The following is a 26,526-nucleotide window of genomic DNA, read 5'->3' on the forward strand; positions in this document are numbered from 1 at the left end:
CACCAGGTCTAGTTCTTTCTCTTCACATGAGACCAAAGTTCCTCCCAGCCACGCTCCATCATGTGGAGCAGGGAAGTTTCTGGTGTAGTATGAATCAAACAAGGAAGGGACACTTGTGACTCAGGTGCAAAGATAAAGAAAGAGCCAAGTAAGACTGTAGTAGTCATTTACTGTCACACCCACTCCCCCACACACATTCACACGGGGTTAACACCAGCCTCTGTGCCTTCCAACCACTCCCCAGCACCACATGTGTGGACACAGATGGGGAACCACATATGCGCGTGCGCGCGCGCACACACACACACACACACACACACACACACCCCTTTTGGGAGGCAGGTTTCTCTGTCCGCTCCTCTCTTCTGGGCCGTTTGGAGATTAGAAGTTACAGGGGCCTAATTGGTTGGAAAGGAGGAGGCAGCAGCTCTGGGCTGGAGCAGTTGTAATAGTCCTGACTGAGGTTAAAGGGCCTGTGAGGGCCAGTCGTGGAGGGTCTTCAACCCACACCCCCAGGGTGGTTTTACCCAACATGAAAGTCCTATTTGATGTCCAGCCTTTATCTTTAGGCATGAGCAATATTTCCAGTCTCGTTGAGGGCCTCTGCTGAGACATCTGGCACAAAAATAGTCAGAGTTTTGGCTGTGGCTCTGCACACTTCCTCACAGGAGGCTGGAGAGTAGAAAAGAGTCCAGCAGTGGTGGGCCATTGTGGCTGTAGTGGGATGCTGCTCATGAAGGAACCATGCTTCTCTTAGTCCTGGCCTGGTGTTCTCAGCATCCTTAAGGAACATAACTGTTTACCTCTTTCTCTGCAAGAAAACATCTGGTCTACCTCCCTCCCTCATGACTATCCCAGTTTCCTAAGGTGAAGGGCATCTCCAATTGGAAGAGAGGGAGGAAGGCAGTCCAAGCTCTGATTGGATGGGACCCTGTCCAGTTAGTAGCAGGGTTCATTTCATCGAGGTACCCAGGCTGAGGGCAAGAGGGCTCAGTGGTTCAGCCCCAGGGGCGAGGCCTGTAGTCTGAGTGGGCATAGTCGGGGTAGTCCAGGCGGCTCTCGGTGGCAGTGAACATGCGCTCAGGCTCCACCACGAACATGTAGTAGAGGTTCCACACCAGCATGGACAGCAGGGGCAGGAACGTCAGGCCATAGCCGAAACCTCGGAAGGAGCGGCCCACAGCAAAGGTCAGCCAGTATATCAGCCTGCCAGGGTGAGAAAAGGTCAGGCCACCCCCAGGGCAGCTAAGTAGCAGTAGGCTGAGGCGGGAAGAACCCACAGCGAGGGAGGTAGATGAGGGTTGATAGGTACGACTGATACTTCTAAAGACAGTACATGTTTATGTACTGTGTGCCAGGCACACTGATAGTTACTCAAGGGCACTACGTATTTAATTTAGACTTCCGGCCCTGGCCAGTTAGTTCAGTCAGTAAAGTGCATCAGCCCAAAACAACAAGGTTGCGGGTTTGATACCCAGTCAGGGCACATACAGGAAGCAACCAATGAATGCACAACGAAGTGGAACAACAAATGAATGCTTCCCTTCCCCTTTCTCCCTCTCTCTCTCTCTCTCTCTCTCTAATAATCAATAAATTAAAAAAAAAAAGAAGCCCTGGCCAGATACTTAAGTTGGTTGTTGGTTGGAGTGTCATCCCAGAATGTAGAAATTACCGGTTCGATTCCTAGTCAGGGCACATACAGGAGCAGCTTGATGTTTCTGTCCTCCCTACTTCTCTCTCAAAAAAAAATTGTTTTTTAGACTTCCTCACATTGCTATGAGGTGAGTTTATTATTCCCCTCCCTCTTTTGTTTACTTTTCAAAAATTTTGTGTGTGTGTATGGTGTTTTTTGTGGTTTTGTTTTTTTTGGGGGGGTTTCTTTTTTGTGTGAGAGACAGACAGACAGGAAGGGAGAAAGATGAAAAATGTCAACTCATACTTGTGTTACTTTAGTTCATTGATTGTTTCTCGTATGTGCCGTGACCCTGGGTGCTCCAGCCAACCCAGTGACCCCTTGCTCAAGCCTGCAACCTTGGGCTCAAGCCAGACCTTGGACTTCAAACCACAGATCTTTGGGCTCAAGCCAGCGACCATGGGATAATATCTATGATTCCATACTCGAGCTAGCGACACTGCGCTCAAACTGGATGAAACTGCACACAAACCAGTGACCTTGGGGTTTTGAAGTGGGGTTCTCAGTGTCCCAGGTCGACCTTTTATTCACTGTGCCACCACCTGGTCAGGCTACTTTTCAAAAAAAAATTTTTTAAGATTTTTTATTATTATTATTTATTCATTATAGAGAGGGAAGAGAGAGAGAGAGAGAAGAGGGGAGGAGCAGGAAGCATCAACTCCCATATGTGCCTTGACCAGGCAAGCCTAAGGTTTTGAACTGGCAACCTCAGCATTTCCAGGTCGACGCTTTATCCACTGCGCCACCACAGGTCAGGCAACTGCTCAAATTTTAATTAAAATTTTTTGAGTAGGCAATATAGTCACATGGTTCAGAATTCAATGCATATAGTTGTCTTTTTTTTTCTTTTGGCTTGTTTTTGAGAGAGAAAGAAGAAGGGAGAAAAATGAGAAGCATCAACTTTTAGTTGCGTCACTTTAGTTCACTGATTGCTTTCTCATACGTGCCTTGACTAGGAGGCTCCAGCTGAGCCAGTGACCCCTTGCTCAAGCCAGTGACCTTAGGCTTGAAGCCAGCAACCTTTAGGCTCAAACCAGCAAACCTTGGGCTCAAGCCAGTGACCTTGGGTTTTTGAACCTGGGACCTCAGTGTCTCAGGAAGACACCCTACCCACTGCGCCACCACCAGTCAGGTGGTACCAATGCATACAGTAAAATGTCTTCCTCTACCGACCCCCAACCACTCTGTTCTCTTCTGCCTGGGGTATTCTCCACCTCTACTCCACTCTCACCCCAGGCATCCAATATTATGGTTTCTTGAGCCACAGTGATTTTTTTACATATCTATGAGCAAAAAGATTTATATTTTCCTCCTACCACCGCTTTTTAAGCTTGGTAGCATACTATGTAGACTATTATGCACGTTGATTTTTTTCCCATTTTAAATATCATGGAGACTATTTTCATCAGTATATAAACAGTTTCTTCATCCTTTTACAAATACAATACATTGCACTGTATTTCCCCTTTCACAGATGAAGAAATTAAGATTCCAAAGGGGTTAAGTAAGACTAGTTTAAGGTCACACATCTGGGAAATAGTAAAACTGTGATTTGAACCCAAGCCTGTTCACCACCCCCTCTCCTGCCATTTCAGAGGGGCAGAGGAAAAGAAGAGAGTAAGGAAGGCAGCTTTAAGAGGGCTTGAAGCCCAGAGGGATGGGTAAGCCACAACCAAAGTGTCCCTCTGGGAAGATCCACTAAAAATACACACTCCCCCATGGGGGAAGGCGGCAGCTTCCTCTTAATAGATGAAGAACAACTTATTACAAAATTGAAATGCCTCTACATTTTTACCTGTTAAACATAGGGAAGAGTAACTGCTGGCTTCTCTATTGCACCAGGAGGCAGCATGTTACAATGATAAAAGTTCACATTCAGCAAGCCCTTACCAAGAGCCAGGCTATTGTATTCACTCCACGTGATTTAACTCAATCCTCACAGCACCTTCATTTCATAGATGAAATGGATGATGATGAAACAGATGCAAAATGCTTAAATAACTTGTCCATGGTAGAGAAGAAAGGACCTTGAATGAGGGAAGGAAGGAACCTGTATTCTAGTCCTGTCCCTTCTGCTGACTGACCTGAGTGACTCTCCCCCAATCTGTCATGATTTCCTCTCTATAAAATGGGTAGGATGGCCCTGGCCAGTTGGCTCAGTGGTAGAGTGTCAGCCTGGTGTGCAGGAGTCCCGGGTTTGATTCCCGGCCAGGGCACACAGGAGAAGCGCCCATCTGCTTCTCCACCCCTCCCCCTCTCCTTCCTCTCTGTCTCTCTCTTCCCCTCCCACAGCCAAACCTCCATTGGAGCAAAGTTGGCCCAGGCACTGAGGATGACTCTGTGGCCTCTGTCTCAGGTGCAAGAATGGCTCTGGTTGCAGCAAAGCAACGCCCCAGATGGGCAAAGCATTGCCCCCTGGTGGGCGTGCCGGGTGGATCCCGGTCCAGCGCATGCAGGAGTCTGTCTGACTGGCTCCCTGTTTCCAACTTCAGAAAAATACAAAAAAAAAAAAAAAAATGGGTAGGATGGACCAGACAATTGCTGAGTCTTCATCTCTCTGATGATTCTTACTGCTTAAGCCAACTTATATCTGAGACCAACATTACCCGAGAGAAAGATGGGAAGTGGAGTTACACGAGCGGGGACATTTATCTCAGGAAACATCTACTGGGAGAAAATGCAGGGCTGCGTGATAGGAGCCCAGTGGGACAGGTGACCACTAGACAACAATCAGAAGTAACAGGAAGACAAATTTTAGCTCAATAGAAAGAACATTTTAGCAGTTAAAGCAACCTGGAATCATAGATCAAAAGTGACAAAAGGAAATATATTAGAGAAAAAGTGTGAAGACCTGCATTTATTTGGTTTCAGAAATTCAAAGGTACCTTCTGGGTTAACAGTTCACGTGAAAGCACACCTAAGGATATCAAGTGACTGTAAATTCTACATGGAAGAGAATAATGAGGCTGCCATGATAGCTAATGTAGCCTTGGTTTGTATGAGCAGGACAATATCCTTGACCAGGCCCCCTCACCCTGTATGACAAGCAGGAGAATTTCCTGCCCAGAGGGAAGGACCCAGGACAGTGAAGGAATCAGGGCCACTTAGCAAAGTAAACACTACGGGAGCAGGGTGTTGGAGGGAGGGTATTGAGAGCTGTTGTCAAACATCTAAATCTGTCCTAGGCAAGTTCAGAGACCAGTCAGGGCAGCAGTTTTTTTAGCACAATATAGGGAATTTAGTATTAATTAGGATCTTTGAAAAATGAAACAGATTACCTGAGCACTTGGTTATAGGGGGTGTTCAACTAGAGGCCAATGGCTACTTGATCTGATTGTCACAGAGGAGTGACTGCAATGGGTGGGAAGTTGGGTCTATATGACACCTGAAAGCCTTTCAGTTCTAGATGGCTAACTGTCTTTGAAATCAGCTTCCAGTGGAAGACATGCAAGCTTATCACCTGCCACCAGGTGAGGTGAGGTGAAGTACAAAGGAGAAAGTGGACTCACCTTTCCAGGGCACACATTCGGGCTGATGCAGGATCCAGAAAGCTCCCTGTTCCTGGCTCTCCAGATATTCAGACACGGGTTACTTTAGCACCATTACCTCCCCTGTGCCCAACGCCTAGCCCCAACTCACCGGGAGACTGCGAAGAGGCCAGTGAGAAGAGGGAGCAGTTTGAGGGTGTCTTGGGGCAGGTAGGTGGAAAGCACAGCCAGGTTGAAGAAGTAGAGGATGAAGAGCTGGACCGACTGGGCCACATACTGCCGGTGGATCTCCACCTCCCGCCGTGGCTCCCCAAAGGGTTGCAGGGCAGAAAAGCACAACAGGCTCAATCCATATACCAGGAGCCCTGGGCAGGGGTGGGGGTGGGGGGATGGAGAACCTGGGTCAGAATGGAACAGGAGGCAGGAAGCAGGGGCATGAGCTCTAACAGTGGAACTTAGGGGTCCTGGGAGGGGAGAGGCACACAGGGTGGCAGGGTGTGGGAGGCCCTGAGGGTCTAGGCTGAGTGAGGAAAAAGTCTTGCTCCCCAAGCCAGGCAGGCCCTGACTGAAGGTTCAGTTCCCAGATGCCCCCTTCCTTCTCACAGGGCCCCAGCTCACCCAGCACGATGGGGAAGGTGGCGAAGACACCGCAGCGCAGTGTGTAGACAAGGCGTGAACTCATGGTGGGCAGCCGAGGGGCATCGAAAGGCAGGAAGGTGTATGCCCCATACAACAGGCAGGGGAAGAGGATGAGGGCAGCTCCCACCGAGGCCACGGCCCTCAGCCCCTCATGGCCCCCACAGCTCCCGAAGCTCCCACAGGAGTGGCCGGGTGGCCTCACCACAGCTTCGGCCCACTTGTGCTCAGAGGGCTCAGGTTGGGTGGTTCGGGTGGGCAGGAAGGTCCGGCGACGCTCACCCTCGCCCACCTCACAACGCACAAGGTCCTCCTGGGGCCGCCGCTCAATGCACTGTAGGTCAATGGGCACAAAAGCCCGGATCGCCTTCTCAGGCAGCAGGTTGACATCATCTTCAGGCAACTCCTCTAGCTTACTGAGAGGTTCCGACTCAAGGGGCTCAGGCTCAATGTCCCGCCAGCCAGGGGGGTCTGGGAACAGGGCACTGGGCTGCGGGCCAGTCCCCCAGGGCAAAGTAGCAGCTTCACTCACTGTGCTGTCTAGACCATCCTCAGCCCCCTCTCCAGCTGTGGGAGACCCAGCTGAAGACCTCACTCTAGAGGGCTCAGCACCGGGGGACTCAGTCCCACCTTCCCCTTCTGGCTGCCGACCATTGGGAACCAAGTCCTGGGGTGGGCTCTTCTCCAGGGCCTCAGGCCTCTTCACTTCCAACAGGGCCAGGGTCTCAGGTTCTGTCATCCTGGGACCTCAGTTCTAGAGTCTACTGTGAGGTCATGTCACTGTGGAGGTTAGCAGAAGAAAGCTCTGTCAGAAGCTCCTGTCCTCTGGCCCTTAGGATGAGTTGATAAAATGGGATCGCTCTACAGCAGCTGGCCTCATGGGCTTTTGCCCCTTCTGGGACCTTAGGAAGAACATGATATGGAGGAAGGTGTTGAGCAGGAGGCAGGAGGGAAGTAAGCAGCTGAAATGGAGGCACCCTCTCAACATCAAATGCAATCCAGCAGGAGAGGGTGAGTCAGGGGGCATAGGCCCTGGTAGTTGTGACCTCAGCTAGTCCCCCCCTGGGGTCATTGCCACCCTAATGCAGAATAAGAGGAAGAGGAGGCGCCTAGAATTTTGTTAAGAGCTCCCTTCCCACTAAAGATCTCCTTGTGGACAGAGAGGCTGTCCCTTTACCTTCAAACCTCCCCTTCTCCCTTGAGATCCCTGCATGGAACTCTCCTGGCAACTGATACCAGTGATTTGCTGACAAATCTGTCCCAAGAAACTGGCAGTAATAATGTACCCTGTTCTTTAGTCTCCAGTCTGGGCATTTGGGCAATTTCTAAACTCCTCACTAGCCCACCTCATCAATCTCGGGAGGGCCTAGGTCTGTGCATTCTGATTTCTAGGTCCAATCATGGCTGTTTTCTATGCCTCCTCTCCTGTCTTTCTCCTCTCCTTACCATCCATCCCTATTTCACTGCTCCTTGATGGGGCTGACCCCCTCCCTCTACCTCCTTAAATGCCTCTTACCCCCTTGCCATTTGGACCCATGACACCCTCTTACTTTGCATCTGGAGAGAGGTGGAGGGTCGGTTCCCAGCGTCAGCGTCAGCAAAGGAGCTGCCCAGCTACCTGCTGGCTCTGCAAGTATTTCTTTCTCTCCCTCCCTTTACCTGTGTCTCCAAACCAGTCTGACCAGAGCAGGTGGGGCCCAGATTAAAGGGGCAGGCCCCGCCCTGCTGAATCTGCCGACAGAAAAAGCATTAGAGCAGGATGTCATTCTTTCTGAAAGTGGGGGGGGGGGGCAGCTGGTCATAAATGTGTGTGTTCTAGGTAAATGGGATATACATATAGGAGCTCCCACCTCAGGAAAGCAGAGGTGAACCATCGGGTTTGTGCATCAAAGGGTGTTTAGAGTAGGTTGGAATACCCAGAAAAGAGGTGGAATTTCTACACTTATTTACTCAATATTTATTGAGCACCTATTATTAGCTAGGCACTATTCTAGGCATAGAAAGGAAAGAGAACAAGATTATAGGCAAGGTCTCTGCTCTTGAGGAGCTTGTTCTATTGGAGTAACAGGTAATAAAGAAATTTAGCAACTAAATCAATAAGATAATTTCAATAGGAAAAACCTATTCGCCAAGGTGCCATTTGAGCTGAGACCTAAAGGGAAATGAGTATTAATGTTCCAGGCAAGGGAACAGGGAGTGAAAGGCCAATAAGTGGGAAAGACTTATGCTGTTTCAGAAACAGAAAAGGGGTGGGTGGCTGGAACCAGGATGATAATGGTCAAAGGGAAATTTATGTTTCCACTACATCGTGTACACAGCACCCCAAAACCCGAAACACCTTGCTTTTTAGCTTAGGTTTAAGGTCAAGAAAGCAATAGGAATCCAGGAATCCAAGGTGATCTTTTCAGTGGGAGGACAGAGGGAGGGGGGACAGAAACATGAGGGAGTGGTTCCTCATTCCTTTGGGACCTTACCTTTCTAAAGTCATTTGGGCTTTGTGTGGGGAGGTGTATAAGGGTTGTACATTTTTGTCTCCAGAACCCAGCATTTGAGGCCGGAAAAGAGCAGGTGTTCAATAAATGTTTGCTGGACTGGAAATCTTTGAGAGGGAGAGTCTGAAGGGCCAAGGCGCTGTACAAGTCACGTCTTGGAATGCCTTACTCTTGTTTTGTTGGGCTCTTTATAAGAAAAATTTCACATACATTTTTGTTTTGTTTTGTTTCGTTTAAATAATGGGAAAAAGGCAGACTTGTAATCACTCTAATCTAAAAAGTACTTGGCTCAAATGGTGGGGGGGAGCAGAATGATGGACTAAATAACCACTGTAGGACAAAGCAAAGTCATGGTCCTAGCTCCCAGCATGAGCCCATCTACCGCATCCTGCTTAGCTTCATTCAGCCCGTTGACTGGGTCCACTGTTCATTCTCTGGTAGCTTTGTCAATAAAGTTTTCCTTAAGGACTTGAGGAAGCCCGAAGGAGGCTATACTGCCCGAAGTTAGTTCGGGCAACTTCCCGGGAGGGAAAACGAATTTCGCGAGATTTGGTAGCAGCAGGCCACTGGCCCGCAACTGTGGAGCTGCTATCGCGAGATGTGGCAGGAAGAGGAGGAGCTGTCGCAGGCAGCCACCTTACAACGATGGCGGCCGAGCAGGGCCGGTCGTGGTGGCGGCTGCGGCTACGGTCGGAGACAGCAGTGGTAGCAGTAGCGGTGGGTGGCGGGGGCCTGTGACCGGGAGCCATCCCCGGATCCGGGCATCATGAGCCAAGGCCCCGCCACAGGGGAGAGCAGCGAGCCCGACGCTAAAGTCCTTCACACTAAGCGACTTTACCGGTGAGAGGGGCCGTAGCGTGAGTGCAGCTGCGGAGGGAAGTAGGGGACAGCGAGGTTTGGGGCCTTTGGGCGGCTGGTGCCAGCATGCGGGGCTGGGGTGCGGGCGAAGGAGAGGTTGCAGTTTTGGAGGGGGCGGGGGGCGGGGTCCCGTAATCCGTGATGGAGCTGAAAGTGGGAATTGGGTTGCTGAGAGGTTTGGATAGAAGCACGTGGAGGACTCCCCTCCGCGGTGCGCGGTGAGCTAGGTATAGGCACCGAGCTTTGCGGATTTGGGTAAGAAGGTGGGAATTGAGGGGTTGGGAAGGTAAAGCGTGGGGTCAGAGATGGAGAAACCCGGAAGGGAATAGTGCTAAGAAGCCTGTAGGATTTACTGGAGAGAGAAACAGGTTCAGGTCCTTGCCTTGTCACCTCTCACTCTGTGTGTGACCTTAGGAATGAGTTTTCTCATCATTAAAAGGAGAGATTTGGATGTAATACTCTCTGAAGCCTCTTATGGCTCTAATTTTTCGGAATCTAAATGAAAACAAAGGCCGGAAAGACGGTTGAACCGAAAGAGGCATGAAAGACTTTGAGGCGATTGGCCTTAGGTCATGGTAGCCCCCATTTCAGGGGACTCCTGATTCCTGCCGTCCTGCCAACCTCATGACAGCAGTCTTTTGCCAGGCAACTTACATTCTTAGTTTCTGATTTCCACAGTGCTATGCACACTCCTCAACATCTTCAACCCTCTATTGGGAACAGGCCAGTATGAACTCTTCCCACCCTGGGTCAAGGACTTTTTGTGGGGGGCAGTTAGAATATGGGCTGTAGAACTGGATCGAAATAGAATGAAGCATAGAAATCAAGCTGAGTTTTCTGCTTTCTAATAGGGAGTAGGGTTCAGGCTCAGGCTCTACTGAACAGAACTGTTTGCATGAGAAGACTGCCCGCTGAACCCTGGGCCCCATCTTGGCAGTGAAAGAGTCAAGAGCATGTGTCTTTTCCTCCTCTGAGTAGGCATCCTGCCTGCTCTGACTTTGTAAGTCAAAAGATGGGGTAGTATAGGCTGCTCCCAAAATAGAAAAGTGATCCAATCCAGCAGCCCCTGGGCTGCCGCTGTGGGCTGCCCCAAGCAGTCCTAGTGAGGAATTGGCTGGGGTAGCACGTGTGCCTTGTCATGCTGCCAAATGTCAGCACTGCCTTCAGACAGAGCATGGGCAGTGTCTGCAGGATTCTTTGTCTCCAGCTTTTGGTAATGGCTCTGGTCATCCTTCTAATCATTGTCAAATGTAGTTCTTTTTCAAGTAGGTACCTTCACAGGACTGACTGATTTAAGCTGATGTATTTGTATGTGTGGCTTGCATGTGTGCACATGGGTATCTCTGACTGTAATTGTATGTTGTTGACTTTAGCGGGGTAGAAATTTGAGGCAGCAGGTCTCTGTTTTATTCTTTATTATAGCAGCGGTGACTGATGGAAGGAACTGGAGGAGTGAGGTCTGATTTCAGTGCCCAGGATAAATTTATCGTTAGACCATGAAACTGTTACTCAGAGCTTTAGTAAATTCAGGACATTTACATGGTGAGCTGTTTCCAAAAATGAAATTCTGAAGTTTTTTAAGTCTCTCAGAAGAAAAGGCAGCTGGAGAAGAGATGCTGGAACTAATACAAGCACAAATTAATTAGGCCAATTAACTTAAAAAAATATTTTTCTTTTTTTAACACTGTGCTTGGTCCTGGCCGGTTGGCTCAGCAGTAGTATTGGCCAGGTTTGTGGATGTCCCAGGTTCAATTCCCAGTCAGGGCACATAGGAGAAGCAACCATCTGCTTCTCACCCCTCCCCCCCTCTTTTTCTCCTGCAATCATGGCTTGATTGGTTCGAGTGAGTTGACCTTGGGTGCTGAGGATGGCAGTATGGTCTCTGCCTCAGGAGCAAAAAAAAAAAAAGGCCCTGTTGCTGAGCAATGGAGCAACAGCCCCAGATGGGCAGAGCATTGCCCCACAGGGGGCTTGCTGGGTGGATCCTGGTCCTGGCACATGCGGGAGTCTGTCACTGCCTCCCCTCCTCTCTCTAAAATGAAAAAGAAGCCTGACTTCTGGTGGTGCAGTGGATAAAGCGTCGACCTGGGAACACTGAGGTTGCCGGTTCAAAACCCTGCACTTGTCTGGTCAAGGCATATATGGGAGTTGATACTTCCTGCTCCTCCCCCCTTTCTCTCTCTCTCTCTCTCTCTCTCTCTCTCTCTCTCTCTCCCCCCTCTCTAAAATGAATAAATAAAAATTAATTAATTAAAAATTAAATTAACGTTGGCCTAGCGTGCGGAGGACCCGGGTTCGATTCCCGGCTAGGGCACACAGGAGAAGCGCCCATTTGCTTCTCCAGCCCTCCGCCGCGCTTTCCTCTCTGTCTCTCTCTTCCCCTCCCGCAGCCGAGGCTCCATTGGAGCAAAGATGGCCCGGGCGCTGGGGATGGCTCCTTGGCCTCTGCCCCAGGCGCTAGAGTGGCTCTGGTCGCAATATGGCGAAGCCCAGGATGGGCAGAGCATCGCCCCCTGGTGGGCAGAGCGTCGCCCCTGGTGGGCGTACCGGGTGGATCCCGGTCGGGCGCATGCGGGAGTCTGTCTGACTGTCTCTCCCTGTTTCCAGCTTCAGAAAAATGAAAAAATAAAAAAAAAAAAAAATTAAATTAAATTAAATTAAAAAGAAGTTAAAAAAAAAAACCCAATACTGCTTGGCCTGGAATTGCAGTAGTGAATGAGACACAGGACAATTTTTGTGATTCTGTTCTAAAAGAGATTACAGTTTAGTGGAGGAGCTATGGTCTGATGGGGAATGGAGAAAAAAGTACTGAGTCCACTGAGGTTTAAGAATTTATGATTACCCAGTATTTATAAAGAACTTATAAAACTCAACACCAGGAAGACAGGAATCAGTTAAAAAATAGACAAAAGACCTGAATAGACACTTCTCCACAGAGGATGTAAAAAGGCCCATAGGTATATGAAAAAATGCTAAATGACACTAGTCAGAGATATGCAAATTAAAACCATATGAGATATACAGTAATCTCACACCTGCTAGAGTGGCTCTCATTAACAAATCAATAAGCAAGTACTGGTGAGGGTGTGGAGAAGAGGAAACCCTCCTGCACTGCTGGTGGGAATGCAGACTCCTGCGGCTACTGTGGAAAACAGTATGGTGCTTCCTCAAAAAATTAAAAATGGAGCCCTGGCTCAGTGGGTAGAGTGTTAGCCTGGCATATGGATCTCCCTGGTTTGATTCCCGGTCAGGGCACACAAGAGAAGCGACCATCTGCTCCCTCCCCCTCCCCTTTTTCTCCCTCTTCTCCCACAGAGAGTGACTTGATTGGTTTCAGCATTGGTCCTGGGCACTGAGGATAGCAGATAGCTTGGTTGATTCAAGCATCAGCCAAAAGGTTTGCCAGATGGGCATATGTGGGGAGTCTGACTCTCTTATCTCCCCTTCTCTCACTTAAAAAAAAAATTAAGAATGGAGCCGCCTAGCCTGACCTGTGGTGGTACAGTGGATAAAGTGTCGACCTGGAATGCTGAGGTCACTGGTTCGAAACCCTGGACTTGCCTGGTCATGGCACATGAGGGAGTTGATGTTTCTTGCTCCTCCTCCATTCTCTCTCTCTCTCTCTCTCTCTCTCTCTCTCTCTCTCTCTTTCTGTCTCCTCTAAAATGAAGAAATAAAATCTTTTAAAAAAAATGGAACTGCCTTATGACCCAGCTATCCCACTTATAGGGATATATCCTATGATTCCCAAAACACTAATTCAAAAGAAGATATGCACCTCTGTGTTCATGGGAGTGTGTTTGCAATAGCCAAGATCTGGAAACAGCCCAAGTATCCATCAGTGGATGAGAAGATAAAAAAGCTGTGGCATGCCTGACCAGGTGGTGGCACAGTGGCTAGAGTGTCGGACTGGGATGTGGAGGACCCAGGTTCGAGATCCCGAGGTCGCCAGCTTGAGTGCCGGCTCATCTGGTTTGAGCAAGGCTCACCAGCTTGAGCCCAAGGTCGCTCGCTCGAGCAAGAGGTCACTCGGTCTGCTGTAGCCCCCCAGTCAAGGTGCATATGAGAAAGCAATCAATGAACAACTAAGGAGCCACAACAAAGAATTGATGTTTCTCATCTCTCTCCCTTCCTGTCTGTCTGTCCCTATCTGTCCCCCTCTCTGACTCTGTCTCTGCCACGAAAACAACAACAAAAACTGTGGCACATTTACACAATATAATATTACTCGGCCATAAAAAAGAAGGAAATCTTACATTTTGCAACAACAGGATGGACCTGGAGGGTATTATGCTAAGTGAAATAAGCCAGGCAGAGAAAGACAAATACCATATGATCTCAATTATATGTGGAGTATAATGAACACAATAAACTGAGGAACAAAATAGAAACAGGTAGGGTCACAGAGGAAAGATGGACAGCTGTCAAGGGGAAGGGAGAAGAAAGAATGGAATAAAAGAAGGTGAAGGGATTAGCCAAAATCATATTTACATAACACATATGTACAGACAGCAGGGTAGCAATAGCCAGAGGAAAGTGGGGAAGAGGGGAAATAGGGATGGAAAGCACTTTGCATGGGGCATTGATGTGTTTAGAGGATGTTATAGTGAGTGGGACACTTGAAACAATGTCAAGAAAATAAATTAGAAATAGAAATTTAGGCCCTGGCCAGTTGGCTCAGTGGTAGAGTGTTGGCAGGCATGTGGATATCCTGGGTTCGATTCCTGGTCAGGGCACACAGGAGAAGTGCCCATCTGCTTCTCTACCCTTCCCCCTTTCCTTCCTCTCTGTCTCTTCCCCTCCTGCAGCCAAGGCTCCATTAGAGCAAAGTTGGCCTGGGTGCTGAGGAAGGCTCCATGGCCCTTCGCTTCAGGTGCTAGAATGGCTCCAGTTTCAACGGAGCAATGCCCCAGATGGGCAGAGTATCGCCCCCTAGTGGGCTTGCCAGGTGGATCCCAGTAGGGCACATGCAGAAGTCTGTCTCTGTCTCCCCACTTTTTACTTCAGAAAAATACAAAAAAAAAAGAAGAAAGAAAAATTGAAAGCTAAAAAAAAGAATTTGCAATTAGACCTTAGATTAGTGGGGGGTTTTTGTTTGTCTTTTTGTGACAGTAAAAAAAGAGGGACAGATAGGGACAGACAGACAGGAAGGGAGAGAGATGAGAAACATCAATTCTTTGTTGTGGCTCCTTAGTTGTTCATTGATTGATTTCTCATATGTGCCTTGACCGGGAGGGGAGGGGCTCCAGCAGAGTGAGTGACCTTGGGCTTAAAGCTGGAGAGCTTTGCTCAAACCAAATGAACCTGTTCTCAAGCTGGCGACCTCAGGGTCTCAAACCTGGATCCTTCGCATCCCAATCCAACACTATCCACTGTGCCACCGCCTGGTCAGGCAGAGTAGTGGTTATTAACCTTATTTGGATTGAGAATCTAAGGAGAGCTCTGGAGCCTCTCCACAAAAATATATACATAGTCCTTACATCTTCCTATGGCACTGAAGTTAAAAGCCCTGTTCTGAGGCCTGGCATGTGGTGGTACAGTGAATAAAGCGTTGGTGCAGAATGTCGAGGTTGCTGATTCAAAACCCTGGGCTTGCCCGGTCGGAGCATATAAGAAGCAAGCAATGAACAACTAAAGTGAGGCAACTATGAGTTGATGCTCTGCACACTCTTTATTCTCTCCCTCTCTCTAAAAATCAATACCCCCCCCCCCAAAAAAAAAACAACCTGCCCTGGGGATTAAGCTGGTATAGAGTAATTACTGATTGTTCCCGGACACTGCTCCTGCCATCAAGGGCCAGGCTTGCTAAAAGGAGTTGGCCCCCTTCTCTAGGCAGCCCAGAAAGTGTTTGCAGAAATGCTGTGTTCTCAAGATTGCCTGTGAGAAGGCCTTAATTACCATCCCACCCACTCATCTGGGTTCTGGGGGTCACTTTGCCCTGTAACGGGCAGCTTTTATGGTGTACCACCTGAGCCCCCACAAAGTGCTCACCTGCTGTGACCCGCTTTCCTTAGCCTGGGAGCACGTGTGTTCTGAAACAACCTTGGATTATTTTGGGAATCATCACTTCTTGGTTTTTGGTTGCTTTTGTGTTCAGAGCTGTGCCTGATTCATTTGTTCACACAGCTGCTGTCTGTCATCTCTGGGTTTTACCCTTCCAGAGATGACACCTGCCTCTGGCACTTCTTAGCCATCCATAGAGTTTCCTTGTCCTTTTCTGTTAGTGTCTGGAATCTCCTCCTCACCCTTATAACAAAGATGGAGATTTATACTTATTGAGCACTTAAAGGCACTGTTATAAATGCTTTCTGTATTAACTAATTTAATCCTCATATAGTAGGTGATAATGTTAATTCCCATTATGCTTTTTTTTTTTTCCCCTGTATTTTTCTGAAGCCGGAAACGGGGAGAGACAGTCAGACAGACTCCCGCATGCACCCGACCGGGATCCACCCGGCACGCCCACCAGGGGGCGACGCTCTGCCCACCAGGGGGCGATGCTCTGCCCCTCCGGGGCGTCGCTCTGTTGCGACCAGAGCCACTCTAGCGCCTGGGGCAGAGGCTGAGGAGCCATCCCCAGCGCCCGGGCCATCCTTGCTCCAGTGGAGCCTCTGCTGCGGGAGGGGAAGAGAGAGACAGAGAGGAAGGAGAGGGGGAAGGGTGGAGAAGCAGATGGTGCTTCTCCTGTGTGTCCTGGCCGGGAATCAAACCCGGGACTTCTGCACGCCAGGCCGACGCTCTACCACTGAGCCAACCGGCCAGGGCTTTTTTTTTTTTTTTTTTAAATTCAGTGAGAGGAGAGGAGGCAGAGAGACAGACTCCTCCATGCACCCCAATGGGATCCACTTGGCAAGCCCACTAAAGGATGATGCTGTGCCCATTTGGGGCATTGCTCTGTTGTTCAGCAACCCAGCTCTTCTTAGTGCCTGAGGCAGAGGACATGGAGCCGTCCTCAGCGCCCTGGGCCAACTCATTCCAGTGAAGCCATGGCTGCAGGCCGGTGGCTGGGGCAAGAGAGGGAAGGGTAGAGAAGCAAATAGGTGCCTCTGTGTGCCAACTGGGAATCAAACCTGGGACATTCACATGCTGGGCCAATGCTCTACCACTGAGCCAACTGGCCAGGGCCAATTCCCATTTTATATATGGAAGAAATGAGACATAGGAATTTAGGTATTTTGCACAGGACCACATAGCTGGTAAGAATTAGAACCAGGATTTAAACCTAGGCAGTCTGGTTCCAGAGCCTACACTCTGTATTAAACAATCCCTTCAGCAGAATCCAGAAGATCTATGATAAGGCAGCTTAGGAACTGTGCCCCCTCCTTCCCCACTACTTTTTCTTACCCCACTATTCTTTTTCTTTTACTTTTTTTTTTTTTTTCCAGAGACAGAGAGAGAGACAGGGACAGACAGACAGGAACGGAGAGATGAGAAGCATCAATCATTAGTTTTTCGTTGCACATTGTGACTCCTTAGTTGTTCATTGATTGCTTTCTCATATGTGCCTTGACACCGCGGGCCTTCAGCAGACCGAGTAACCCCTTGCTCGAGCCAGCGACCTTGGGTCCAAGCTGGTGAGCTTTTGCTCAAACTAGATGAGCCTGCACTCAAGCCGGTGACCTTGGGGTCTCGAACCTGGGTCCTTCCGCATCCCAGTAGAATGCTCTATCCACTGTGCCACCGCCTGGTCAGGCTTTTTTTTTTAAAGATTTTATTCATTTTAGAGAGAGAGAGAGAGAGAAGTGGGGGGAGGAGCAGGAAGCAGCAACTCCCATATGTGCCTTGACTGGGCAAGCCCAGGGTTTTAGACCAGCAACGCCAGCATTCCAGGTTGACACTTTTATCTACTGCGCCACCACAGGTCAGGCCAGTCTTTTTCTTTTTTTATGTTTATTTTATTGATTTCAGAGAGAGGAAGGGAGAGAGTAGGAGAGATCAAACTGGCATCCTGAGCTTCAAGACAATGCTCTAACCAACCGAGCTTCCAAAGCACAATTTTATACTAGGAATACGTTTCCTTTCTGTCATAGATAATACACCCATACATAATAATAATACTTTTTTGTGTGTGTGTGTGAGAGAGGGAGTGGGAACACAGAGGAAGGGAGAGAGATGAGAAACATCATCAACTCATAGTTGTGACACCTTAGTTGTTCATTGATTGCTTTCTTTTTATTTATTTATTTATTTATTTTACAGAAACAGAGAGTCAGAGAGAGGGATAGACAGGGACAGACAGACAGGAACGGAGAGAGATGAGAAGCATCAATCATTAGTTTTTAATTGCGCGTTGCAACACCTTAGTTGTTCATTGATTGCTTTCTCATATGTGCCTTGACCACGGGCCTTCAGCAGACCGAGTAACCCCTTGCTGGAGCCAGCAACCTTGGGTTCAAGTTGGTGGGCTTTTGCTCAAACCAGATGAGCTCAAGCTGGCGACCTCGAGGTCTTGAACCCGGGTCCTCTGCATCCCAGTCCGACGCTCTATCCACTGCGCCACCACCTGGTCAGGCCATTGATTGCTTTCTCATATGTACCTTGACCTGGGTTGGGGCACAAGCCGAACCAGTGACCCCTTACTCAAGCCAGTGACCTTTGGGCTCAAGCCAGCGACCTTGGATCATGTCTGTGATCCCATTCTCAAACTGGTAGACTCATGTTCAAGCTGAATGAACTCGTGCTCAATCTAGCACCCTTGGGGTTTCAAACCTGAGTCCTCACCATCCCAGGCTGACACCACCACCTGGTCAGGCTAATAATTCATTTATTCCATCATTTATTAAATGCCCACCATTTACCAATGCTGTGTGTAAATTATTTTAATTCTCACAACAGTACACGGAGGTAGCTGCTATTTTTTTCTCCATTTTTATCACGGTAACTAAGACTTAAAGAGATTAGGTAATTGGCTGCCCAAAGTTACAGAGTTCTTAAGGCATAGCCAGGGTTCAAACCTTGTATTTTCTGCCTGGGATCACAGCCTATGCTCTTTATTTTTTTTTAAAAGACTTTATTTATTCATTTTAGAGAGGGGAGAGAGAGAAAGAGAGAAGGGAGGAGCAGGAAGCATCAACTCCCATATGTGCCTTGACCAGGCAAGCCCAGGGTTTTGAACCGGCAACCTCAGCGTTCCAGGTCGACGCTTTATCCACTGCGCCACCACAGGTCAGGCACAGCCTATGCTCTTTCCATTGAGAGGGTCCACCTTCTCATACCACAGGGCTTCTCTTCCTTGACACTGTTGACATTTTGGGCAGGATAGTTACTGTGGTGAACTGTCCCATGTATTGTGGGGTGTCTAGCAACACCAGCTAAATGACAGTAGCAACTCCTCTCTACTCTCAATTGTGACAATCAGTACTGTCTCTGTTATTGCCAGATAACCCCTGGGAGGGCTGCTGTATCAGGATGGAGACTATTTATCTTGTTTTATACAGAGATCAACCTATAGCTTTCCCATTTCCCTACCCCTAATTCTTGAGGGTCAGTGCCCTAGCATCCTAGGTGGGCTGTACATGGCTCAGGGACTGTTTGCCTGTATTTCCCTGCAGGGCTGTGGTGGAGGCTGTGCATCGACTTGACCTCATCCTTTGCAACAAAACTGCTTATCAAGAAGTATTCAAGCCAGAGAACATTAGCCTGAGGAACAAGTAAGCTAGAGACTAAATCACAGATCCTTACAGTTTTTCTACCTCTTTTCACCTAAAACCATCACATATAGACACATGTTCTCTCTTATCTCCTGTCCTCATGGTACAACGATGGTCTCTGAAGTCTCTGGCCCTCCTAAGAAAGGAGATGGGGATCTCTCCCTTTATCTGCAGCTTCTACATCTAATAAACTGGAGCCATAGATTGGCGTTTGAGTTGGGAATTGGCCATACTACATAATGAAAGGGAGAAAAAGGGGCTAAAAAGGTAGAGGGGGAAAAAAGACAGAAAGGTACAGGGAAAGAAAATGAAACTTGTTATAATTCTTACTGTCCTATCTTTTGGGGCTTCTACTATCTTCTAGCACTGCTATTGTCCTGGGTCATACTTATTGAGCCTTAATGTCTCTTGGGAGGCCCCAAGATTTGTCAGCAGGGTATTGGTCAGTGCCTCTTTGCCCTCAGTTCTTGTGTCTTTCACCAATGGGCAGTCTCATGCTCCTCTGCATCCTTCCAGGCTGCGTGAACTTTGTGTCAAGCTTATGTTCCTGCACCCAGTGGACTATGGGAGGAAGGCTGAGGAGCTGCTATGGAGAAAGGTATACTATGAAGTTATCCAGCTTATCAAGACTAACAAAAAGGTAAGGGGAGATCCTAGGTATTGGAAAGAAATGTGTCTAAAGAGGGGAAGCTAAGGAAGGAAGAAACAGCCAGGAAAGTGGGCCATAGCATAATTGGAGACAGGAGGGCATTAGATAGAATTAGGATTGGGGAAGGAGGGGAGCCTGATCCCAGATGGGGAGACCTAAGGGTATGGGGCAATTCGTGCTTGAGAGCAGATGTGGATAAAGTTCCAGAGCCAAGATGTGAAGTTTATTTCCTCAGTGAGATGAAAAAGGTTAGGGAGGGGGGAGTGGAACCCTGAGCTTGTTGCTTAGTCAGCCCCTTCCCTTTCCAAATCTAGCATATCCACAGCCGGAGCACCTTGGAATGTGCCTACAGGACACACCTGGTTGCAGGTATTGGCTTCTATCAGCATCTCCTTCTCTATATCCAGTCCCACTACCAGCTTGAGCTGCAGTGCTGCATCGACTGGACCCATGTCACCGACCCCCTCATAGGTTAGTGAAATGTGAAAAGTGGACTTGAGGAGCAGGTTCATAGCCTCTACCTCTGCTCTTCTTACCTCTCAGGTAGCTTGTGACCCAGCCAGGCAGAGAGGAATCTGGCAAGACCCACAAATGGTTTGTGAAGTTTGGATTTATCCAAATGAGCATATGAATTAGGGTGCAGATCTTAATAAAAGAGAGGCTCTGTTGGTCTGGGATTGTAGACTGATGCAGAGTCAGGAGGAGGGGTGGAATGATCTAGATTAGGTCTGGCACTGGAAGATGGTATTAATAGCATTTGTTTTCTTCTCCCAGTTGAAATTGGCTGGCACTGTTTCTTTAAAGCTCAGAGATTGTTTCTCAGTGTTTGATGAAAGTACTAACATTTTTAGAAATGTTGGGGATATTTTGGACATTCTTTGAATATAATACAAATCTCTTTATAGCCATCAAGTATCGGCAGCTACAGTTTACCTCCTTTTCTAGTTGGTAGTTTTCTCTTTAATTCAGCCACTCTTTAGTACTCCTTCTCTCTTCCTCCAGCTTCGCTTGTTCTTTATACTCCCTTCTTTTCCCCCAACCCCATGCTCCTGCCCCCACCAGGACATAGACATTGTGTGTCAGAGATGGAGGTTGTGTTCGTGCCACCACATGGAAGCATTTTCTGGTTAGAAGCACATTACAGTATTTTGTGCATTTAAAACCATCATTTAGCCCTGGCTGGGTTGCTCAGTTGGTTAGAGCATTGTCCTGATATACCAGGGTTGTGGGTTCAATCCCTGCTCAGGGCATATACAGGAATCAACCAATGAATGCATAAATAAGTAAAACAACAAAGTTGATGTTTTTCTCTTTCTTGTTTTCTTTCTCTCTACCTTCTCTCTTTCTCTAGATCAAAAACTATATCATTTTTAAAAAACAGCCCTGGCTGGTTCGCTCAGTTGATAGATCATCAGCCCAGTGTATGAATGCCCTGGGTTCAATTCCCAGTCAGGGCACACAGAAGAAATGACCATCTACTTCTCTCCACCTCCCTCCCCCTTCTCTCCCTCTTCCTGTTGCGTAGCCAGTGGCTCGATTGTTAAAGCAGCATGGGCCCTAGGTGTTGAGGATAGCTCAGTTGGTCTGAGTGCAGCAGCTTATGGCACTAAAAATAGCTTGATTGATTCAAGCATTGGCCCCAGAGGGGGTTACTGGGTAGATCCTGGTTGGGGTGTGTGTGTGGTAGTCTGTCTCACTATCTCTACTCCTCTCACTTAAAACAAAACATTCATCATGTATAGGTTTATACCAGATGGCCAGAGGTGTGTAGCCTAAAAAAAGTTTAAGAACCCTTACTTCAAAAGGTTGGTTCCCACCTGACCTGTGGTGCACAGTGGATAAAACGTCGACCTGGAACACTGAGATTGCCGGTTCGAAACCCTGGGCTTGCCTAGTCAAGGCACATATGGGAGTTGATGCTTCCTGCTCCCCCCCATCTCTCTCTCTCTCTCCCTCCCCCTCTCAAAAAATGAATAAATAAAATCTTTTTTTAAAAAAAGGTTGGTTCACCAAACTACTTTAGTTTTTCTCTTTAGAATTGATATTTTTTCCATTCAGCCAACTAAGAGATGCCTCTATAGAAAACATTAGGAAGGGCTTTTCAGAATGGGAGCTGCACCCCCAGGAGAGTGGCAGCAAGATGGAATAGATAAACGGATGGTCTCTGGAGTCAGACTACCTTTTGAGTCCTGACTCTGTCACTCACCTGCTGTATGACTGATTTCCTCAGCTATAAAATGGGAGGAAGAGGAGTAGCTACCTTACGGGGTCGCCGTGAAGCTCAGCTAAGTTGTTATTGTAAGACTCTTAGACCAGTACCCAGCACATGAGAAACTGCCTCCCAGTGAGCTCAGACTTTCTGAACTGAAATTACGAGGAGGTGAGAGCCCAGCCATCACCATCCTCGGGCAAGGCAAGTGTACCATGTTCCTTCCTGGTTAGACTGTTCAGTTTGCTACTGTCTCCTCTGTGGACTTCTCTTCGTAGGCAGAAGCTGAGCATTTACCTTGGCCTCATTTATATTCCATTCTTCCTGGGCATGTTTCCCTTCTTGACCCAAACATTTTACCTTTATGTGGTGATCTACCCAAGGCACCTATGACTGTCCTGACACTTGAGCCTCACCTCTTCTTCCTTTCTAGATGCCTTCCTGTGATGACTTATCACATGACATTGCCCCAGGGAGCTATGCTAGGTTGAGGACCCTAGCCCTTCTTCTATTCCTTTTCCTTCCTGTCCTATGAATGAGTCTTACCTGCAAAACCTTTGTGTCCTGGATGAGTGTCTTCTCTGTCCTGTAAGACAGTGTTCCAAGACTAGCCCTTGATTCTTGAGTTCCTTTCTCCACCTAGGGAAGGTATTTCCCCGTAGGTAGGGGAAGAAGGATGGGTTCATAAATCTCTCTCTCTTTCTCAGGATGCAAGAAGCCAGTGTCTGCCTCTGGGAAGGAGATGGACTGGGCACAGATGGCATGCCACCGATGTCTAGTGTACCTGGGGGATTTGTGTAAGACAATGAATCTTTCATTTCCTCTGTTTTAGGCTATAGGACAGGCTTTAGTTGCTTCAGTTGTTGGTTCCACCCTTTTGTGATTTGAGAGCAGGAGGAGTAGTTTGGCCTCTGATAACTTTCTTTTTTGTATGCTTACAATGTTCCCTTTTCACTGCTCTTCCATGAGTCAGAGGATACAGGAAGAAGGAAAATGTTTTTGAGCTTTGAGAAAGTCAAGGTGATAACTTAGTTTTAGTAGTGTATTAGGAAGATTTTAATTTCTTCTTTGTGTTTTTTTTGTTTGTTTGTTTGTTTTCTTTCTCTCCATGGACTCATAGAGGAATTGAAGTCAGGCTCCAGGGAGGACTTATCTGCCTAACAAATGTTTCTCAAAATGGAGAAATACTCTTTCTATGGCTCCTGGGTCTCCAGTTCTAATAGACAAAGGGTCATCATTAGGCTGCTGGGGTGTGGCTTTGGGTACATTATCTTTTACTGACCTGAGGTTCCTTCTCCTCCAGCCCCAAGCCCACTTCTGGAACCCTCAGAGCAGGGTGCACAGCAGGAATCAGCTGTTTTACAGTAGACTGAGCACTGTCATCAGTAATGTCTTCTCTCTAGGATTGAGCAGTTACATTCCAGAACCAAATATCAGAAGTCTTTCTAAGTCATTATAAATGCTGCAACTTCCTTAATTGGGAAGAGATAGTTAAGAAGAGCTTCTTTACTTTACAAACTAAGTATTGTTTACATTTTTAATTTACTAGTGAGAAGGAGAGGGTTGGACAATTTGCTCATAGTCATGCACATTTAAGACTGTGCTAGAGACCCAGGCAGCTGGCCTCCTAGCTCATGTGTCTTCCTCCCAGGCTCTTACTACAGTTCCTCAAAGTGGGCTCCCAGATGAGAGAGAGATTTTCTGAAACATGAAATCATCGCATTTCTCTTCCTCTTCTCTCTCCTGCAGCACGGTATCAGAATGAATTAGCTGGTGTAGACACCGAGCTTCTAGCTGAGAGATTTTACTACCAAGCCCTGTCAGTAGCTCCCCAGATTGGTAAGTGGACCCTTGTTTGGGCCTTCTAACCCAGCATCATTTCCCAAGAGGAAGATAATGTTGAGATGGCAGGCAGGCAGGCCACACTCACTTTCCCCTGGTCCTCCCCTCACTCAGTTCTCTTGTGTTTCACCTTGGTTATGCATTGTCCCCCTTGTGATGTGCATTCAGAAGATGATGGATGGGAAAGAGATATGGGAGTTTGGAACTAAGAAGGAGGGAGGGAGAAGAGATGGAAGAGAGATGTTTTCCTTGTCTCTGAGGTCTGGATAGAAAGAGGAGACTGGACTCCATCTGCCCCCACGGGGAATTAGGCTTCATTACAGGAGGAAATGGGGATTAGAGAAAGGCATGTCAGAGGTAAGAAACAGCTAGGTTAGAGAGGAAGGCTCCAGGGAATTCTGTCAACCTTAGAAGAGTCATATATGCCACTGAAGGAATGAGACCCGTCAATGCTGAAATTCTTGTCCTGCTGGGCAGGACTGATAGGAAGTGAGTCTATAATCGATAATCCCCTGGAGGAAGATTAAGCTGCTAATCACCTAGACATTTGCAAAGATGCAGCTTTTCTCCCCATGAGTTCTCTAATGCTTAGTTTTGGTTGGGCCTGGCCGCTTTGGGTGAGTATTGTGGCTACAGGCTGTGTGACTTTTTGACTTTTCTATCTCCCCAGGAATGCCCTTCAACCAGCTGGGCACCCTTGCAGGCAGCAAGTACTATAATGTGGAAGCCATGTATTGCTACTTACGCTGGTGAGTATTTGCTGCTCTCCCCAGCCCTGTTTTCTTATCTGTGCCATTCCTGCTTTGTTTTTCCTCTTCCCTTCATCCCTCTCTAGCTCCTGGCTGAAATAGATAGGGGAATGCTATGATTGACAGGTCCCTCCTGCTGGGGTCATTCTGACACAGTCCTGCTGCTTTTCATACAGCCACCTGGGTTTATAGGCTATTAGGCAGCTAAAATAGCTCTTCACTATCTTATGCAAAATATAGGATTATTGTCTTGAAGAAGGAAATAAATTTGACAGAGTTGGTAAAATGTTACTAAAGTAATAGCCTCTGACAAGAACCTCAGAATTGTAGAGCTTCAGTGTTTGGAGGTGACGGTGATGATAATGTGGGGAACCAGCTTCCCCAGATCTGACACTCAGCTCTTAGGATAAAAAAAAGACATTATTTAAAAATTTTTGCTTACTATTTTTAATTTATCTTATTTTATTTTATTTTTTAGCGAGCGAGAGAGAGACACAGGAAGGGAGAGAGATGAGAGAAGCATCAACTTTTAGTTGTGGTACTTACTTAGTTGATCATTGATTGCTTCTCATATGTGCCTTGACTAGAGGGCTCCAGCTGAGCAAGCAACACCTTTTTAAGCTAGTGACCTTGGTTGCACTCAGGCTAGAGACCCTGAGCTTCAAGACTGGCCTTTAGGCCTGACCTGTGGTGGCGCAGTGGATAAAACGTCAACCTGGAAATGCTGAGGTCGCCGGTTCGAAACCCTGGGCTTGCCTGGTCAAGGCACATATGGGAGTTGATGCTTCCAGCTCCTCCCCCCCTCCTGTCTCTCTCTCTCCCTCTCTCTCCTCTCTAAAATGAATTAAAAAAAAAAAAAAGACTGGCCTTTAGGCTCAAGCCAGGTACCATGGGTCAGGTCTGTAATCCCTTGCTCAAGCTGGCGATCTTGGGGTTTCGAGCCTGAGTCCTCAGCATCCCAGGTCAACACCGCACCACCTCCTAGTCAGGCAAAATCAATCAATAAAATCTTTAAAAAAAAAAAAAGACAGCTAGAGAAACATTAATTTGTTCTATTGATTTATGCATTCCTTGGTGATTCTTATATGTGCCCTGACTGGGGATTGAACCCACAACCTTGGCATATCAGGATGATGCTCTAAACAGGCTGAACTACCCAACTAGGGCAGAAAACATATTTAAAAGTAATTTTTAAAGCCCTTACCAGTTGGCTCAGTGATAGCACATCAGCCTGGTATGTGGATGTCTCAGGTTCAATTCCTGGTCAGGGCACACAGGACAAATGACCATCTGCTTCTCTACCCCTCCCCCTCTCCCTTCTCTTTCTCTCTTCCCTTCCAGTAGCCTTGGCTCTATTGATTCAAGTGCATTGGCCCTGGATGCTGGGAATGGCTCCATGGCTTCACCTCAGGTGCTAAAATACATAGTTTGTCTGCCGAGCAATGGAGCAGCAGCCCCAGATGGGCAGAGCATCACCCCACTTGGGGCTTGCTGGGTGGATCCTGGTGCGGGCACATGTGGGAGTCGGTCTCTCTGCCTCCCCGCCTCTCACTTAATAAAAATAAAAATAATAATTTTTTATTTTTCAATTACAGTGATGTACAATTATTATTAGTTTTAGGTAAACTTTATTTTATTGATTTGAGTAAGAAAGAGAAACATTAATTTGTGTTTCACTTATTTGTGCATTCATTGGTTGATTCTTGTACGTGACCAGACTGGTGATTGAACTCACAATCTTAGCGTATGTGGACGATGCTCTAACCAACTGAGTTACCTGGCCACGGCAGGTCAACACTTTTTCAGGGCACTCAAAGTTGATTAGGCTTCAGTTACTGAGTCACCATCACTAAATGCACCTGAGACTGAAAGGTAAACCAGAATGCCATTGATTGTGTTATAGTGAGAAATGAACTGCCAGGGAAACGGGGAAATTCACCATTGTCATCAAATCAGGGCTGAAGTGTACTTGTGGATCCAATTATTCTAGGAGAGCTTGTATTGGCAATTGAGCTTCAAAGTAAAGGAATAAAATGGTATTCATAGCTTAGGTGGTCAAATACTGAAGTGTAAAGGAAAATACCGAATTCTGCCTTAAAATTCTTTGTGCCGTGATCCTGGGTTCGCTTGTCCAGTGAACCTGTTCCCTATTATCAACAAAGTATTTGCTCTTGCAGTGCCTCTCTTCCTTTCAGTACAGACTGGCCTTGTACCACTGTATTTGTCCCTAAATATCATTGTCCTGGGTTCCTTCTCACAC

At 47.5% G+C, this 26,526-nt stretch overlaps 2 protein-coding genes across 6 annotated transcripts in view; one reads left to right on the plus strand and one right to left on the minus strand.

The window, feature by feature from the left end:
- Positions 1 to 152: 152 nt before the first annotated feature.
- On the minus strand, positions 153 to 7,481 carry TMEM79 (transmembrane protein 79). 3 transcript variants are annotated; one of them, XM_066261830.1, is made up of 4 exons: positions 7,368 to 7,481; positions 5,800 to 6,597; positions 5,333 to 5,546; positions 153 to 1,206 (listed from the first exon to the last, which is right to left on the minus strand). In XM_066261830.1, the coding sequence occupies exons 2-4, from the start codon at positions 6,554 to 6,556 to the stop codon at positions 999 to 1,001; spliced, it is 1,179 nt and encodes a 392-aa protein (XP_066117927.1). In that variant the 5' UTR covers positions 6,557 to 6,597; positions 7,368 to 7,481; the 3' UTR covers positions 153 to 998. The 3 variants fall into 3 exon arrangements, with proteins under 3 accessions (XP_066117927.1, XP_066117928.1, XP_066117926.1); XM_066261831.1 differs by having other exon boundaries at positions 153 to 1,162; positions 5,800 to 6,719; positions 7,368 to 7,465; XM_066261829.1 differs by having other exon boundaries at positions 5,800 to 6,719; positions 7,368 to 7,465.
- A 1,442-nt stretch (positions 7,482 to 8,923) lies between these two features.
- Positions 8,924 to 26,526, plus strand: part of SMG5 (SMG5 nonsense mediated mRNA decay factor) — a 38,104-nt gene continuing 20,501 nt past the window's right edge. For 2 of the 3 annotated variants that reach the window (XM_066261832.1, XM_066261833.1), the window contains exons 1-7: positions 8,924 to 9,149; positions 18,719 to 18,817; positions 19,334 to 19,457; positions 19,781 to 19,937; positions 22,383 to 22,472; positions 23,425 to 23,514; positions 24,188 to 24,266. In XM_066261832.1, coding sequence (XP_066117929.1) covers positions 9,076 to 9,149; positions 18,719 to 18,817; positions 19,334 to 19,457; positions 19,781 to 19,937; positions 22,383 to 22,472; positions 23,425 to 23,514; positions 24,188 to 24,266 — 713 coding nt within the window. In that variant the 5' untranslated portion in view covers positions 8,924 to 9,075. Of the gene's footprint in view, positions 9,150 to 18,194; positions 18,333 to 18,718; positions 18,818 to 19,333; positions 19,458 to 19,780; positions 19,938 to 22,382; positions 22,473 to 23,424; positions 23,515 to 24,187; positions 24,267 to 26,526 lie in introns of all 3 variants that reach the window. The other variant, XM_066261834.1, reaches the window with a different exon arrangement.

This window comes from Saccopteryx bilineata, chromosome 2 (assembly GCF_036850765.1).
Source record: "Saccopteryx bilineata isolate mSacBil1 chromosome 2, mSacBil1_pri_phased_curated, whole genome shotgun sequence".
Lineage (NCBI taxonomy): Eukaryota > Metazoa > Chordata > Mammalia > Chiroptera > Emballonuridae > Saccopteryx > Saccopteryx bilineata.